This window comes from Neoarius graeffei, chromosome 2 (assembly GCF_027579695.1).
Source record: "Neoarius graeffei isolate fNeoGra1 chromosome 2, fNeoGra1.pri, whole genome shotgun sequence".
In the NCBI taxonomy this organism is placed as follows: Eukaryota; Metazoa; Chordata; class Actinopteri; order Siluriformes; family Ariidae; genus Neoarius; species Neoarius graeffei.
Window position 1 is genome coordinate 106,635,559 of NC_083570.1, and position 17,614 is coordinate 106,653,172.

At 42.0% G+C, this 17,614-nt stretch overlaps 1 protein-coding gene across 5 annotated transcripts in view; it reads right to left on the bottom strand.

Moving 5' to 3' along the window:
- LOC132882094 (histone-lysine N-methyltransferase PRDM9-like) overlaps positions 1–14,902 on the bottom strand; it is a 34,324-nt gene extending 19,422 nt beyond the window's left edge. Inside the window, exons 1-7 of one of the 5 annotated variants that reach the window (XM_060915330.1) lie at positions 14,704–14,902; positions 7,450–7,702; positions 5,658–5,686; positions 2,549–2,705; positions 2,352–2,462; positions 1,676–1,947; positions 164–231 (exon numbers count right to left, since the gene is read on the bottom strand). In XM_060915330.1, the coding sequence (XP_060771313.1) occupies positions 164–231; positions 1,676–1,947; positions 2,352–2,462; positions 2,549–2,705; positions 5,658–5,672 (623 nt within the window). In that variant the 5' untranslated portion in view covers positions 5,673–5,686; positions 7,450–7,702; positions 14,704–14,902. Of the gene's footprint in view, positions 1–163; positions 232–1,675; positions 1,948–2,351; positions 2,463–2,548; positions 2,706–5,657; positions 5,687–7,437; positions 7,703–12,996; positions 13,309–14,703 lie in introns of all 5 variants that reach the window. The other 4 variants (XM_060915332.1, XM_060915328.1, XM_060915331.1 and 1 more) reach the window with 4 other exon arrangements.
- Positions 14,903–17,614: the final 2,712 nt, after the last annotated feature.

The following is a 17,614-nucleotide window of genomic DNA, read 5'->3' on the forward strand; positions in this document are numbered from 1 at the left end:
TTTGTATGTCTTCAGGTAGTCATGCAAAAGACGATATACATCATTAACTCTCCATCTGGAAACAGTAGTTATAAGCATACCCTAATGTTTTCCACCAATGAACTGTAAAATCAACGACTAAACAAATATCGAAGAGAATGTAGACTTGTAGGATATTCCTCACCTCATCCAGTTAGAATGCATCTCTCTTTGGCCATCTATGTATTTCTCACACTGCCTGCTCCTGAATATCTACAAAACAATATAAAAAATGGTATATATGAGTTATATACACAAACCCAGAGGTATCATACTCAGGTCCTGGAGGGCTAAAGCCCTGCATAATCAGGGATTTGTTCTGAACACTCAAAAATGTATGTTCTAAAGTCTTTCATGAATTAAGTGATGGTCTTAATTAGGTACATTAGAGTCCTCCAGGACTGGAGGACGAGGCAAATGCACTTATCATGAAATTCCATTAAATTCAAGAGGGATATAATTAAACAATCTCACACGAGAGGGAGTGTTGTTGTACTGAATATCAGCATGGCTGTGATTCAGTCGCAGACCCAAGGCCTTTGGCTTTAAGTGTGATATTGCTTTTATATTATATGGAAACAAGAGTTTTACTGTGAAATACACCACTCGTATTTTTCATTCAAGCTCCATCCGTGACATGGAGAACCAAACCGTGACAGAAATCTCTATATGTCACTCGTGAGGAAATCAATGAATTGTTTTGATAAATTTGGGCACTTTTTGTTTGTGAATGTGTCTATATAATAAAAAGAGATTATTAAACTCTGTAGTTGTTATTCCTAATGATGATTCTTGACTCATCCTAATGGGTCTATTAAGGCCTAATGAGTAAATTCTAAGGCCAAGTTTACATTAGACCGTATCTGTCTCGTTTTCTTCGCGGATGCACTGTCCGTTTACATTAAAACACCTGGAAACGCCGGGAAACGGGAATCCGCCAGGGTCCACGTATTCAATCCAGATCGTGTCTGGTCCGGTGCTGTGTAAACATTGAGATACGAGGATATGCTGTGCTGAGCTCTAGCTGGCGTCGTCATTGGACAACGTCACTGTGACATCCACCTTCCTGATTTGCTGGCGTTGGTCATGTGACGCGACTGCTGAAAAACGGCGCGGACTTCCGCCTTGTATCACCTTTCATTAAAGAGTATAAAAGTATGAAAATACTGATGCAAATACTGCCCATTGTGTAGTTATGATTGTCTTTAGGCTTGCCATCCTTCCACTTGCAAGTGGTAAGTGACGCGCATACCCGACATGCACTGAGATCTCACACACAGCGGCTCAGTCCCGAATCACTGCTCGTGCGCTTCACTCGCGCGCTCTGTGAGCTGCGCAGGGCCGGAGTGCGCACCCTCCAGAGGGCACTCGCTGTTCAGGGCGGAGTGATTTGGAGCGCAGGATGCCTGCGGAGCCGAGCGTATCCGTGTATTGGCGTTGCTGTGTGCACACTAATCGTTTTAAAAACGTTAATCTGATGATCCACTGATACGGTCTAATGTAAACCCCACCTAAGACTGGAAGGGTGTCAAAACGCTTGCACATGCTACAACAATTTTTTTTTTAATTTTCTTTAAGTTGTGTTTATTTCTTTTCATGTCAAAAATCAACAAAATGTGCAGTCTGGCCTGAAATAAGTATTACGACATTAACTCACCACCCAAGAATATCCACTATTCATGGCTTCCTCTCTGTCCACTAGGTCTCCCTCATAGGGCCCAAAGTGTGCACCAAATGGAATAGACTCCCCCTTATTGAACACCCCAAGGCCTGCATTAGGAATGTCAGACTTTCGAACCTCTAAACCAGGTGGAAGGGTTTGTATGGCTCGGTCAGCGATCCCCAGAGGAACAGGGGTATCAGAAATGAAAAGAGCCGGACCGTGAACCTCACACTTGTTGATGAAGTAGGATCTGCAGTCCTCACAGTCTGGAATGGGGAAGACCCAACAAAGGAAATTCCTGAGTCCAGATAAATACCATTTTGGAATACAACAAAAGTTAAGGTGAGATATTTCCACCAGTAACAAACAATCATGGCACTCCATGTGAGATGATGCGATTTAACTGTGGATGTCTGGATTTTGTAGTCCTTAAGCCACATTTAGACATGAGAAGCTTACAAGTAGTGCTTTCTATTTGGGTAATGTGTAGGGGTGATACTGTGAGCAAAGCGGGGAAAAGAAACCAAGATGATTAGTGAAAAACAGATTACAATGACAACCTTCTAATAAACAAAGTCTTACAAGTCATACAAAATAATGTTGTTCTAGTTGGAATAATAATTCTAATTCAGGCTGCTTGATCACATTCAACTCCACAGTGGTGTCTTACAGAGGAACTCATCATCTCCAGGTTCTTCCTGCTTTATAGGGTTCATCTGGAATCCTCCAGTCTGTTGGTCATTAGCGATGTCACATCCCACAGGGCTTGAAGGACCGCCATCTAAAAGTCCACAAAACCCAAACAAGTGAGTGTGACGGTCATAAATTAAGCATAGTTTGATTAAAAGGAGTTACTGAGTCACACACTGGACTCTGATGTTGTCTTACAGAGATAACCTTCATCTTCAGGTTCTTTTTTGACAGGCATCGGTTGATCCACAGGGAAAGGGATGATGAATCCAACAGAGTCCGATGCCCCGCCATCTGAAGTGTTGCCAAACTCAGTTTTCACATTCTCACAAAGCTAGTGACCAAAGAACAAACAGAACACAAAAAAGATTATTTTTACAACCCCAATTCCAAAAAAGTTGGGATGCTGTGTAAACTGAAAATAAAAACAGAATGCAATAATCTGCAAAATCATGGAAAACCTATATTTCATTGAAAATACAGGGTTAGTCAAAATTATGTTAACACTAATCTAATCTCATCTCATCATCTCTAGCCGCTTTATCCTTCTACAGGGTCGCAGGCAAGCTGGAGCCTATCCCAGCTGACTACGGGCGAAAGGCGGGGTACACCCTGGACAAGTCACCAGGTCATCACAGGGCTGACACACAGACACAGACAACCATTCACACTCACATTCACACCTACGGTCAATTTAGAGTCACCAGTTAACCTAACCCGCATGTCTTTGGACTGTGGGGGAAACCGGAGCACCCGGAGGAAACCCACGCGGACACGGGGAGAACATGCAAACTCCGCACAGAAAGGCCCTCGCCGGCCCTGGGGCTCGAACCCAGACCTTCTTGCTGTGAGGCGACAGCGCTAACCACTACACCACCGTGCCGCCGTTAACACTAATGGATTATTGAAAATAGTACAAAGACAACATATCAAATGTTTAAACTGAGAAATTTTATTGTTTTTTAAAAAATATATGCTCATTTTCAATTTCTCCCGAATGTGTGGTGTGCCGTGACCGTGAAATGTGTGTCTGGGCTTTAAATGGTACTGTTGCTTGAACAGGTTGAGACTGTCCTGTAAATCATCTTGCACATATGATATCTGTTTTGTGAATAAATGGTTTCGACCATTTAAGTGTTAACATAATTTTGACTAACCCTGTAGTACAAAGACAACATATCAAATATTGAAACTGAGAAGTTTTATTGTTTTTGGAAAAATATATGCTCATTTTGAATTTGATGTCAGCAACACATTTCAAAAAAGTTGGGACAGGGGCATGTTTACCACTGTGTTGCATCACCTCTACTTTTAACAACACTCTAAACATTTGGGAACTGAGGAGACCAGTTGCTGTAGTTTTGAAAGAGAAACGTTGTCCCATTCCGGCACAGTGGTGTAGTGGTTAGCACTGTCGCCTCACAGCAAATAGATCCTGGGTTTGAGCCCAGCGGACAGCGAGGGCCTTTCTGTGTGGAGTTTGCAAGTTCTCCCCGTGCCTGCGTGGGTTTCCTCTGGGCGCTCCGGTTTCCTCCACAGTCCAAATACATGCAGGTTAGGCTAATTGGTGGCTTTAAATTGACTGTAGGTGTGAATGGTTGGTTATCTCTGTGTCAGCCCTGTGATAACCTGGCGACTTGTCCAGGGTGTACCCCGCCTCTCGCCCATAGTCAGCTGGGATAGGCTCCAGCTTGCCTGCGACCCTGTAGAACAGGATAAGCGGCTACAGATAATGGATGGGTGGATGTTGTCCCATTCTTGCCTGATATACAATTTCATTTGCTCAAAAGTTCGGGATCTCCTTTGTCATATTTTGTACTTCATAATACGGGAGACAGGTCTGGACTGCAGGCAGGCCAGTTTAGCATCCGGACTCTTTTACTACACAGCCATACAGTTTTAATATGTGTACAAAGCGGTTTGGCATTGTCTTGCTGAAAGAAGGAAGGCCTTCCCTGAAAAAGATTTTGTCTAGATAGCAGAATATTGCTCTGAAACGTTTATATATCATTCAGCATTAATGATGCCTTCCCAGATGTACAAGCTACCCATGTCATATGCACTAACGCACCCTCATACCATCACAGATGCTGGCTTTTGAACTGTGCGCTGATAACAGGCCGGATGGTCCCTCTCCTCTTTAGCCTGGAGGACGTGGTGTCCATGATTTCTAAAAAGAATTTCTACTTTTGATTCATCAGACCTTGGGACAATTTTCTACTTCGCCTCAGTCCATCATAAAAGAGCTCGGGCCCAGAGAAGGTGGCGGTGTTTCTGGATATTGTTTATATCTGGTTTTAACTTGCATTTGTGGATGCAAATGAACTGTTTTCACAGACGATGGTTTTCTGAAGTGTTCCTGAGCCCATACAGTGATTTCCACTACAGACACATGTCTGCTTTTAATGCAGTGTCTCCTGAGGGCCTGAAGATCACAGGCATCCAATGTCAGTTTTCAGCCTTGTCTCTCGCATACAGAGATTTCTCCAGATTCTCTGAATATTTTAATGATATTATCTACCATAGATTATGTGATCCGCAAATTCTTTGCAAATTTAGATTGAGGAATGTTATTCTTAAATTGTTGCACTGTTTGCCCACAGAGCGGTGAACCCCTCCCCATCTTTACTTCTGAGAGACTCCGCCTCTCTGGGATGCTCTTTTTATACCAATCATCTTACTGACCTGCTGCCAATTAACCTAATTAGTTATTTTTAGCATTACACAACTTTTCCAGTTTTTTGTTGCCCCGTCCCAACTTTTCCGAAATGTGCTGACATCAAATTGAAAACGAGCATATATTTTTTAAAAAAACAATAAAATTTCTCAGTTTAAACATTTGATATGTTGTCTTTGTACGATTTTCAATGAAATATAGGGTTTCCATGATTGGCAAATCTTCACATTCAGTTTTTATTGATGTTTTACACAGTGTCCCAACTTTTTTGGAATTGGGGTTGTAATAATAAAATTATTTCTCGAATATATATATAAAAAAACCCTGACTAATCCAATGAAAATTATAATCCAAATTAAATAGTTACAAAAAGAAATCTGAATTGTGAATTCATTGAAGTACTGCTATTGTTCTAATTCAAAGTTCCATCAATGCGAGATGCTGCTTCTTCTATAGTGCTAGAAATGTGCATAGGTAAGGAGATCCCGTGGGCAGTGGACATGTGGGCAGTGAGAGATGATCACAAGCAAAGAACGCAACCACTACTTAATGATGGCCTTCCTGGAGTTTAGATATTTATTACAGAAAAAAGAAAAAGAGAGTACTGACCTCTGCTGACTCCATTAGAAGATGTGATTCTGGAAAAAAAGGAGGCTCAAATGTAACCAAGGCCTTTTGTAAATCAACACACATTATGCAAGTAATTAAAATGTAATATGAAATAATACCGGTGGGGAAAAAAACAGACACCAAAACAACAAACACACAGTCTGAATGCTTCAGATAAAACCATTTCTAGAGAAATTTAAACAACTTTATAAAGACGTGTTTCAGCATATCTTATGCCATCTTCGGTTTAAGGATGAATGACTAGTCTTGCATCACATGACATATCTCATCTCATTATCTCTAGCCGCTTTATCCTGTTCTACAGGGTCGCAGGCAAGCTGGAGCCTATCCCAGCTGACTACGGGCGAAAGGCGGGGTACACCCTGGACAAGTCGCCAGGTCATCACAGGGCTGACACATAGACACAGACAACCATTCACACTCACATTCACACCTACGGTCAATTTAGAGTCACCAGTTAACCTAACCTGCATGTCTTTGGACTGTGGGGGAAACCGGAGCACCCGGAGGAAACCCACGCGGACACGGGGAGAACATGCAAACCCCACACAGAAAGGCCCTCGTCGGCCACGGGGCTCGAACCTGGACCTTCTTGCTGTGAGGCAACAGCGCTAACCACTACACCACCGTGCCACCCTATAATGCTTCTCATTTAAACCAAAAAGTTCTATTTTGGTCTCATCTGTCCACAAAACATTTTTCCAATAGCCTTCTGGCTTGTCCACGTGATCTTTAGCAAACTGCAGATGAGCAGCAATGTTCTTTTTGGAGAGCAGTGGCTTTCTCCTTGCAACCCTGCCATGCACACCATTGTTGTTCAGTGTTCTCCTGATGGTGGATTCATGAATGTTAACATCTTTTAAAGATTGCATGCCTGAAGCTCGAAAATATCTGGTTGTTTATCAGTTTACTTGTGCGGGATGTAACTCCTGTCACGTTGGTGAAACTATTCGCCATTTTTCAACTACGATAAAACAGCAAACAGTGAGCGATGAAAAACTCTCATATTTTTAAACATCTTTTCCAGTTTGCTATATGTAAAAATCACTCCACGCCTGCTTGCTTCACTATTTTAGATTCTGCTAAAACAGCCACTGAACTCAAACGTGCTTTTTACATTTAAGACATTAATCCTGAATGGACAAAACTTCCAATTATAAAACTCAGTTCTCATATGATTAAAAAGTGTTATTAAAGGAACAGTGATAATAATGGTAATAATGGTAATAATGCCTCTGTCCCAACTTTTTGGAGTGTGTTGCAGGCATCAAATTCTAACTTCGTTTATATTTTTATAAAATACAATTAAGTTGGGGGCGGCACGGTGGTGTAGTGGTTAGCGCTGTCGCCTCACAGCAAGAAGGTCCTGGGTTCGAGCCCCAGGGCCGGCGAGGGCCTTTCTGTGTGGGGTTTGCATGTTCTCCCCGTGTCCGCGTGGGTTTCCTCCGGGTGCTCCGGTTTCCCCCACAGTCCAAAGACATGCAGGTTAGGTTAACTGGTGACTCTAAATTGACCGTAGGTGTGAATGTGAGTGTGAATGGTTGTCTGTGTCTATGTGTCAGCCCTGTGATGACCTGGCGACTTGTCCAGGGTGTACCCCGCCTTTCACCCATAGTCAGCTGGGATAGGCTCCAGCTTGCCTGCGACCCTGTAGAAGGATAAAGCGGCTAGAGATAATGAGATGAGATGAGACAATTAAGTTGATCAGTAAAACTATTGAAAATCTTTTCTTTGTACTTTTGTCAGTTAAATAACTCACTCCCTCACTCACTGCTGTCCTTGTCACTGGTGATAATTGGTAACCCTGTCGGCTTGTCGGTTGTGTCGCCTGCAGCATCTGGGCTCAGCTCTTTCTGCAAGCTTCGTCTCAACCAGTGCTTTGCCCCGTCTTAGTTTGTTTCGCCATGCATCACGGTTTGATGTTTCCTCATACCAGTTTTCACCAAAACCACAGATGTTCAGATCTTCTTTGGCACAGTCTTTCCACCTTTTTCTTGGACACCCTCTGGACCTGGTTCCACTGGCTAATTCACCGAATGTCAGTTAAATAAAGGTTCATGTGAAAGAACAAATCACAGATTTTTGCTTTTATTGCATTTTGGAAAATATCCCAACTTTTCTGAAAATGGGGTGAGTATGTATACATACAGTGGGGCAAAAAAGTATTTAGTCAGCCACCAATTGTGCAAGTTCTCCCACTTAAAAAGATGAGAGAGGCCTGTAATTTTCATCATCGGTACACTTCAACTATGAGAGACAGAATGGGGGGAAAGAATCCAGGAAATCACATTGTAGGATTTTCAGTGAATTAATTGGTAAATTCCTCGGTAAAATAAGTATTTGGTCACCTACAAACAAGCAAGATTTCTGGCTCTCACAGACCTGTAACTTCTTCTTTAAGAGGCTCCTCTGTCCTCCACTCGTTACCTGTATTAATGGCACCTGTTTGAACTCGTTATCAGTATAAAAGACACCTGTCCACAACCTCAAACAGTCACACTCCAAACTCCACTATGGCCAAGACCAAAGAGCTGTCAAAGGACACCAGAAACAAAATTGTAGACCTGCAGCAGGCTGGGAAGACTGAATCTGCAATAGGTAAGCAGCTTGGTGTGAAGAAATCATCTGTGGGAGCAATTATTAGAAAATGGAAGACATACAAGACCACTGATAATCTCCCTGGATCTGGGGCTCCACGCAAGATCTCACCCCGTGGGGTCAAAATGATCACAAGAACGGTGAGCAAAAATCCCAGAACCACACGGGGGGACCTAGTGAATGACCTGCAGAGGGCTGGGACCAAAGTAACAAAGGCTACCATCAGTAACACACTACGCCGCCAGAGACGCAAATCCTGCAGTGCCAGACGTGTCCCCCTGCTTAAGCCAGTACATGTCCAGGCCCATCTGAAGTTTGCTAGAGAGCATTTGGATGATCCAGAAGAGGATTGGGAGAATGTCATATGGTCAGATGAAACCAAAATAGAACTTTTTGGTAAAAACTCAACTTGTCATGTTTGGAGGAGAAAGAATGCTGAGTTGCATCCAAAGAACACCATACCTACTGTGAAGCATGGGGGTGGAAACATCATGCTTTGGGGCTGTTTTTCTGCAAAGGGACCAGAACGACTGATCCATGTAAAGGAAAGAATGAATGGGGCCATGTATCGTGAGATTTTGAGTGAAAACCTCTTTCCATCAGCAAGGGCATTGAAGATGAAATGTGGCTGGGTCTTTCAGCATGACAGTGATCCCAAACACACCGCCCGGGCAACGAAGGAGTGGCTTCGTAAGAAGCATTTCAAGGTCCTGGAGTGGCCTAGCCAGTCTCCAGATCTCAACCCCATAGAAAATGTTTGGAGGGAGTTGAAAGTCTGTGTTGCCCAGCGACAGCCCCAAAACATCACTGCTCTAGAGGAGATCTGCATGGAGGAATGGGCCAAAATACCAGCAACAGTGTGTGAAAACCTTGTGAAGACTTACAGAAAACGTTTGACCTCTGTCATTGCCAACAAAGGGTATATAACAAAGTATTGAGATGAGCTTTTGTTATTGACCAAATACTTGTTTTTTCCACCATAATTTGCAAATAAATTATTTAAAAATCAGACAAATGTGATTTTCTGGATTTTTTTTTCTCATTTTGTCTCTCATAGTTGAAGTGTACCTATGATGAAAATTACAGGCCTCTCTCATCTTTTTAAGTGGGAGAACTTGCACAATTGGTGACTGACTAAATACTTTTTTGCCCCACTGTATATACCGTAGGTGTGTGTGTGTGTGTGGGGGGGGGGGTGTACAGTGACCTTGAGTGTCAGAAAGGCACTATATAAATGGAAATAGCATTATTATTATTATTAGTAGTAGTAGTAGTAGTAGTAGTAGTAGTAGAAGAGTGGCAGCTACAATTATCGACAGTCAGTAATTATCAACACCTTTTCATATTTACCAATAAAAAACAATTTTACAAAGGTGAGTTTCAGTTCCAACAGTTATTACTGGTTAATTAATCAACCGGAAGACCCGCCTCGCTTTTTGATCTTGTCATCTGATGACGCAGCTCGTTACCCGAGATGGAATTTTTTTCAGCACGATCAGCAATTTGAGAAAAACCCGGACGTTATCATCGCAGGTAAGCATGGTGAAAAGATCATGGACATGTTTTTACTTCTCAAATTCACCGATATTTCATGATCTCCTTGTCGAAACTTTGTTTGTACTTTGTTTCTTTCTCTTTCATTTGACAGTCGCCATTTTGTATCTAAACGCGCGTTTGAGAAGTCACGTGAGGTGTCAATAATAGTGATCACTTTCACCGGTGTTCACCATTATCGACACCCTGTGGAATTAAGGGACATTTACAACTGTTATGGATCGATCTTTGTGTAACATTGTTGAAGTAGATGAAGTACTTTAAAGAAATAAAAGTGCTGTGATGTATTTTTTTTTTCTGATTCATAACAGAATAGAATGTTTATAGAGTATTTGGAATCCTATTGCAATAAATAGAATTAGACCAGAATTAAATTCCAAGCATATAAAAAATTACATGCTTGAAATATTCAGATTTTTTTTTTTATTCCATTCAGATTTTTTTTCAGTTTGTTGTAAATATCTACCACATATTACAATATCAGTAGACATTTTATATTTTGTTTCGAGGAATGACATGCGACCTTTGACCTGGATTTTTATGTGGTTACAGTGTCAATTCCCTGTTGACATTTATTGGTAAACTACAAAACTAGAAATTAATACAAACAACAATGAATGATTAACAAAATGTGATCTACGAAACTATTTAGAAAGTGGGTAGAAAAAGATTTTCTGACGCAGGTTAAACATTATCAGTTCATTTGTTTACAAACATTAGAATTACTTCCTCATTTACGTAAACACCAACATCCATATATTTATATAAAATACATTTTGTACTAAATATAAGTCTGTGTAAAGCAAATTTTAAATAAAAACTATGTTTTGTTAGTTTCATACCATATACCAATGATTTTCTTAATATAATCATCTGGGTGTCGATAATTGTGGACAAAGGCGTTGATAATTGTGGAGCGGTGTCGATAACCATGGACAAAAGCGTCGATAATTGTGGAGTGGTGTCGATAACTGTGGACAAAGGCGTCGATAATTGTGGAACGGTGTCGATAACCGTGGACAAAGGCGTCGATAATTGTGGAGCGCTGTCGATAACCGTGGACAAAGGCGTCGATAATTGTGGAACGGTGTCGATAACCATGGAGAAAGGTGTCGATAATTGTGGAACAGCGTCGATAATTGTGGAACAGTGTCGATAACCATGGACAAAGGTGTCGATAACCGTGGAGAAAGGTGTCGATAATTGTGGAACGGTGTCGATAACTGTGGACAAAGGAGTCGATAATTGTGGAACGGTGTCGATAACCGTGGACAAAGGAGTCGATAATTGTGGAACGGTGTCGATAACCGTGGACAAAGGAGTCGATAATTGTGGAACAGTGTCGATAACCATGGACAAAGGTGTCGATAACCGTGGAGAAAGGTGTCGATAATTGTGGAACGGTGTCGATAACCGTGGACAAAGGAGTCGATAATTGTGGAACAGTGTCGATAACCATGGACAAAGGCGTCGATAATTGTGGAACAGCGTCGATAACCATGGAGAAAGGTGTCGATAATTGTGGAACAGCGTCGATAATTGTGGACAAAGGTGTCGATAACCGTGGAGAAAGGTGTCGATAATTGTGGAACGGTGTCGATAACCGTGGACAAAGGTGTCGATAACCGTGGACAAAGGAGTCGATAATTGTGGAACGGTGTCGATAACCGTGGACAAAGGTGTCGATAATTGTGGAGCGGTGTCAACCATGGAGAAAGGTGTCGATAATTGTGGAACGGTGTCACGTGATCTGATATGCCAAGTAGTCGGGAATCAACTCATTTTTTTCCAGTGGGAAGTTTGAGTAACTATTCATACACAATTTACGTATTGAAAGTCTTTTCTACTTTTGCAACGACCAAAAGATCATCAAGGTGTCGATTAGGGCTGTGCGATATGGGAAAAAATGAATATCCCGATACATTTTCTCCATTTCACGATATACGATATATATCTCGATATATTTAAATCTCCTCTAAAGGACCCCATGAAATCTAACTTTTACTCTTTACTGTTTTCACTACAATCCCTGCAGATTAAATAACATTCTTGGTTAACTTTACAGGTGGTTTTCAACAACACATTTTAAATTGTCATGCTGGTGATTAATCACAATTGAATTGAAATAAGACTATTTTTATTCAACAAAGATGTGGCACAAACTGCAAAAACAATCTTGAAAATTGCAACAAAGGGGCAATACAATACAGAGCTGCTCAGAGCTCAAACCAATAAAGTGCAAGCTCGACACTGAGAAAGACATTTAGCCTAAATAAGAAAAGTGCTCTTTCATTAAATTATTTAAAAAAATAGATCTCCAAGCTATTAACCTGACTACTGAGAACCACTGGAACATTCACAATAGAGAGAGAGATTGAGGGAGAGAAGAGAGAGATCTGCAAAACATCATTTTTCTCTTTGCACACTTTTGAACTGAATGTTTTCTGGCTCTGCCTCTCAGATGTGTAGAATTCCGGCTGCTGCCTTTCGTGATGACAGGTTTTTTTTTTTTGCACACTTTACAAACTGGCATTTGCTGCTCCACGTCCTCCTCGCGATATCCAAAAAAATGCCAGGTGACTGACCCCTTACTAGTTCTTTTAGGAACCAATTCGTCCGCTTCCATTTTTAATTTGTCGCTGTAATTGCCAGAGCTTATACGGTAGCCTATGCAACACCAGCGATTGCACGAACTGAGTCAGCGCTGGAAACTGGAACCAGGAAATCGCAGTGTTGCCAGATACTGCTGACGTTTCCCAGCCCAAAATATGTTCAAAACCCGCCAAAACGCACTTAAAACCGCCCAATCCGGCAACACAACCGAAACTAGAAAATCTTCCCGGAAGTTCCTTTCAGCACCGAGATGTCGCCCGGGATTGGTTGGCGAGTGCGTGACGTTATTGTTTTCTTTACCCTAAAGGCCTCTGCATGCTCTTGCGACAAGGCTTTCGCAGATAGCTTTTCGCAGACAGTTGTAATTTATCGTCGAGCGGGGAGTAATAGGCGTGCGCGATGTTATTCACCGCCACAACGCAAGGGGGCGCGAAGTCGCTAGGAGTAGTTGGTGGGTGTGGTTAGTGGAGTGTTTATCCTCCGGTTACTTATAATGACTAGAACTTTTTTTTTTTTATAATGACTAGAACTAGAGTTGTATAGATGTACGTACTTCCTCAATCAACCGCTCTTCATGCTGCTCCATCTTCGCTCGTGTTTTTAAAAATGCCGGTCGTGAAAACAAACCAAACCGGGAAAGTAGGGAAGCGGAAGTGCGTGTACAGCGGATGTAGAGTGGACCAATCAGAGCCCTCTTGTCTGCGACGCTGTCTGCGAGGCTTCTGCGGTGGTCACAATTTTCAGGAGGTGCGCGCAGAGCGTCTGCGAAGGTGGGGGGGGCTACGCAGACACTGTCTGCGACGCTATCTGCGAGGACTGGGTTGTCAGCATAAATCGGCCTTTAGGCAGCCTCTCACGTTACTGCCTGAGGGACAGAGAGATGTTTTAAACAAGGGCAATTCCATGTAAATGTCAACCTCACCATGCAAAAATAAAGCAACATGTAATACATCAAAACCACTCCCAGAGATATCACCTAGGCCTGTATTTTACAGATGTGAATAAGTTGAACCAATTTGTAACCAACCTAATATGTCACTGTCAGTCTTTCTTTCTTATAATGTATACCCCAAGCTAAAATCAACTTTGATCATGTACAATTCTATATTATTGCCACAAGCCACAGAAATGTATGCTAAAATCCACAAAACAGCAAAACAATAGCCATCCTAAATATTATTTAAGAACTTTGATAGTTTTAGCTGATATTTAGAGAGTTTCTCAAAGGGTTATGGTGGTTAAATTGCTGATTTTCTAAACATATGCCATGTCTATTTCAGACGCGTCACATCCAAAACGGAATTTCGTCACATCCATAACGCTGACTTTTCCTTCCGAAACTCTGCATGAAATACAAAATATTTTAAACAAAGATTTTTTTAATATTCACCTTGGACCCCTCTATCAAATGGATAGCTCCATTTCGACATTAGGTTTACGATTTCACAGAGTTTGATAAAAATGTACAGTCACCCAAGAAAAGTGATACTTTTTCTGTCACATCCATAACGCATCTTTTATTGGCGTTTTCTGGCATGCCCTAGATGTACTATGGGAATTGTTCTTGTTCTATCACTTCTCCAGTATGGTACAGCCTTAAAATATGCAACACCTGTTTAAATACTGGGAGACGATAAAACATGCACTGGGTCATTTGTTGCCATTTTGAGTTCGAGTGTCACGTCCGTAACGCTGGAATTGCTCACAAACACGAAACGAACGCAAGTCGGAAGATGACCATAAAATACTCGATAGTTACGATATAATAATTTTATGTATCGCACACAGAATTTTCGGCGATATATCGAGTATGTTCGATATATCGCACAGCCCTAGTGTCGATAACTGTAGCCACCGCTCTATAGTAGTTGTAATAGTCGTAGTGATATTTTTTGTTGGTATTAAATTATTGGTGTTTAATTCACTGGGGACACCAAACATTGTGATCTCGATTAAAGCCTAATCACTTGTATCGCTTGTAGTGTTAGTGTATTTGTTTATTTTAATATTTACAACCGAGAAAAAGTCACTTGAACATCCACTAATCCAGTCAGAGCTGCCGAAGTGCTTCAGACGGGAATTTGGCAATGGGCTCGATCCCAAATCGCTTCCTATGTGGTGAAAGTGCACTAGATAGGGTGTACACGCCATTGTTCCATACGTTATGTAGGACACTTCTATAGGGAGCAGACAGCCATTTGGAGCTCAACCCGTGCCAGTTACCTGAGCAGCTCGGCTCGTGAGATTCAGCTCGACTTACCTCAGAGTGAAAACCTGCGTGAGCTTCTCTGATCAACCCGAGATGTTTATGTGCGGTCCTGTCACAAATATTACCGGCTAAACAAGTCCTTCTTCTTCGAGTTTAATGGAGGTTAGCAGGTAGAAAAAGGTGCCGAACCACCACAAACTGTAAAGTTTGTGGTTAAAGACAAGTCTTTATTTCTTCTTCAAATTCTTCTGTGCCTCTTGGAAAACCAGTTATTTATGCATTACTGCCACCAACTGGACTGGTGTTATTGGAGTGTTGGCACTGGTGTCAGTCTGTTTCAGGGGAAAGTGGCTAAAGCAAGCTAAAAAAAATGGCGTATCAAATCGCAAATAAGGGTACATAAAGAAGGAAAGATGTTCACTTATATATATACAGTGGTGCTTGAAAGTTTGTGAACCCTTTTTATCACCTAAAAAAACATTTCCAAACTAAGAGGACTTATGTCAAAACATGATCTGGAAAAACTAATACATGCCTTCATCTCTAGTAGGGTTGATTACTGCAATGGCCTTTTCACAGGCCTGCCAAAAAAGACCATTAAACGACTTCAGCTGGTTCAAAATGCAGCGGCTAGGGTTCTCACACAAACAAAAAGAACAGAGCACATTACTCCAATTCTAAGGTCCCTTCACTGGCTTCCAGTAAGCTACAGAATTGACTTTAAAGCATTGCTGCTGGTGTACAAATCTCTAAATGGTACAGAGCCCAATTACCTCTCTGATATGTTGCAGCGGCCTAACCCAATCAGATCTACCAGATCAAAACAGAAAAATTTACTATTAAAACCAGTTGTTAAAACAAAGTGTGGTGAAGCAGCTTTTAGCTACTATGCAGTACAGCTATGGAACCAACTGGCAGAGGACATCAAAAATGCTCCTGCTGTTGGCAGCTTCAAATCTAGGTTAAAGACCAAGCTGTTTTCAGATGCTTTCTGCTAAATAATTAATATTTTACATTTTTTATAATCTTTTTCTCTGCATGTTTTAAATTTATTTTAACTTTATTCTATTTTATTCTGCTCGTTTTTTTCTCTCTCTCTCTCTCTTTCTCCTTTTTCTTTTTGGCATTTTAATATTTTATTTCTACTATTGTTTAATTCTTATTATTTTCTTTTAATTCTTTTTATTCTTTTAATTAATTATTTTAGAATAAAGATAAAATTATTTTATGTAATTTTATTTCTCTATTGTTTACTGTTTTTGTTTTTACTTCTGTAAAGCACATTGAACTGCCATTGTGTATGAAATGTGCTATATAAATAAACTTGCCTTGCCTTGCCTTGCCTTTAGAATTGTCTATATTTCTGCATAACTATGACCTAAAACATCAGATTTTCACACAAGTCCTAAAAGCAGATAAAGAGAACCCAGTAAAACAAATGAGACAAAAATATTATACTTGGTCATTTATTTATTGATTGAGGAAAATGATCCAATATTACATATCTGTGAGTGGCAAAAGTATGTGAACCTTTGCTTTCAGTATCTGGTGTGCAGGGGCGGTTTTAGGAAATCTGAGGCTCTGGGCAAAGGACAATTTGGAGGCCCCCCCCCCCCTCAACCCCAACCCATACATCTGTAATAATAATGAGATGATGAATCATACGTACTGACGAACAATATTTATTGTGAACACATGGAAATGATTGAAAAAACCCAATAAAGATCACTGAATACCTGAATATAAGCTCTGTGTGTGTGTGTGTGTGTGTGTGTGTGTGTGTGTGTGTGTGTGTGTGTGTCTGTCTATGTGCGCTGCTGTCGGTGTGCCCATCTATCAGTCTCATGGGTGGTGGTGGCTATTGAGGTATTTCACTCACGTGACCAAGTCATGTGACGCTGCCATTTTGGACGGCACGGCTCGAATCAGTTTGAATGCGAGGAAGGCGACAAACGAAAAACATAAAAGAAAAAGGAGCGAGATGCAGAAAACACCTTCACTATCCAGCGACGTAGGGCATTTACAGGGCGAGCAGAGGGAGAGGTATTTGCAAAAATTGAGGTTAGCAGGCTTGGAGAACGACGTTTACCTGCTTCCACCAGGATTGTTCACTAACAGCTAAGATTTGTTCACATTTTCATTTACTTTCGGTCCTCAGGATAAACAAAATGTTATTAAATGTCATTGAAATAACTTCTTAGTCTGTTGAGACATGGCCCGTTATAAGTTTTTCCTTTACTGTATTTACTAGTTTACTGAGCGCGGTCCGGGGCGGGCTGGCTGGCTGGCTAGCTAGCGCTCCGGAGCCGGCTGGCTGGCTAGCTAGTGCTCCGGAGCCGGCTGGCTGGCGCTCCGGGGCCGGCTGGCTGGCTGGCTAGCTAGCGCTCCGGGGCTAGCTAGCGCTCCGGAGCCGGCTGGCTGGCTAGCTGGCGCTCCGGGGCCGGCTGGCTGGCTGGCGCTCCGGGGCCGGCTGGCTGGCTGGCTAGCGCTCCGGGGCCGGCTGGCTGGCTGGCTAGCGCTCCGGGGCCGGCTGGCTGGCTGGCTAGCTAGCTAGCCGGCTGGCTGGCTAGCTAGCCGGCTCCGGGGCCGGCTGGCTGGCGAGCTAGCCGGCTCCGGGGCCGGCTGGCTGGCTAGCTAGCTAGCCGGCTCCGGGGCCGGCTGGCTCAGTAAACTAGTAAATCCAGTAAAGGAAAAACTTGAGACTGAAAGGTTTTAACAGTCATCCAAATGACTGAACGTAATCATTGCTACAGTAACATACCAGCTACTGTTGTTGACATTAGCTAGCTTGCCGTCCAAAATGGCGGACACCGGGGCGTCACGTGACCCTGTGACGTCAGGTGAAATACCTCAATAGTGGATGAGACCTGCACAGAAAGACAGGGAGAGAGAAAAACCAAACGTGGATTAATATACAGTGTAAGATTTAAATAAATGAAATTATTAGTTATTAATTATCAGG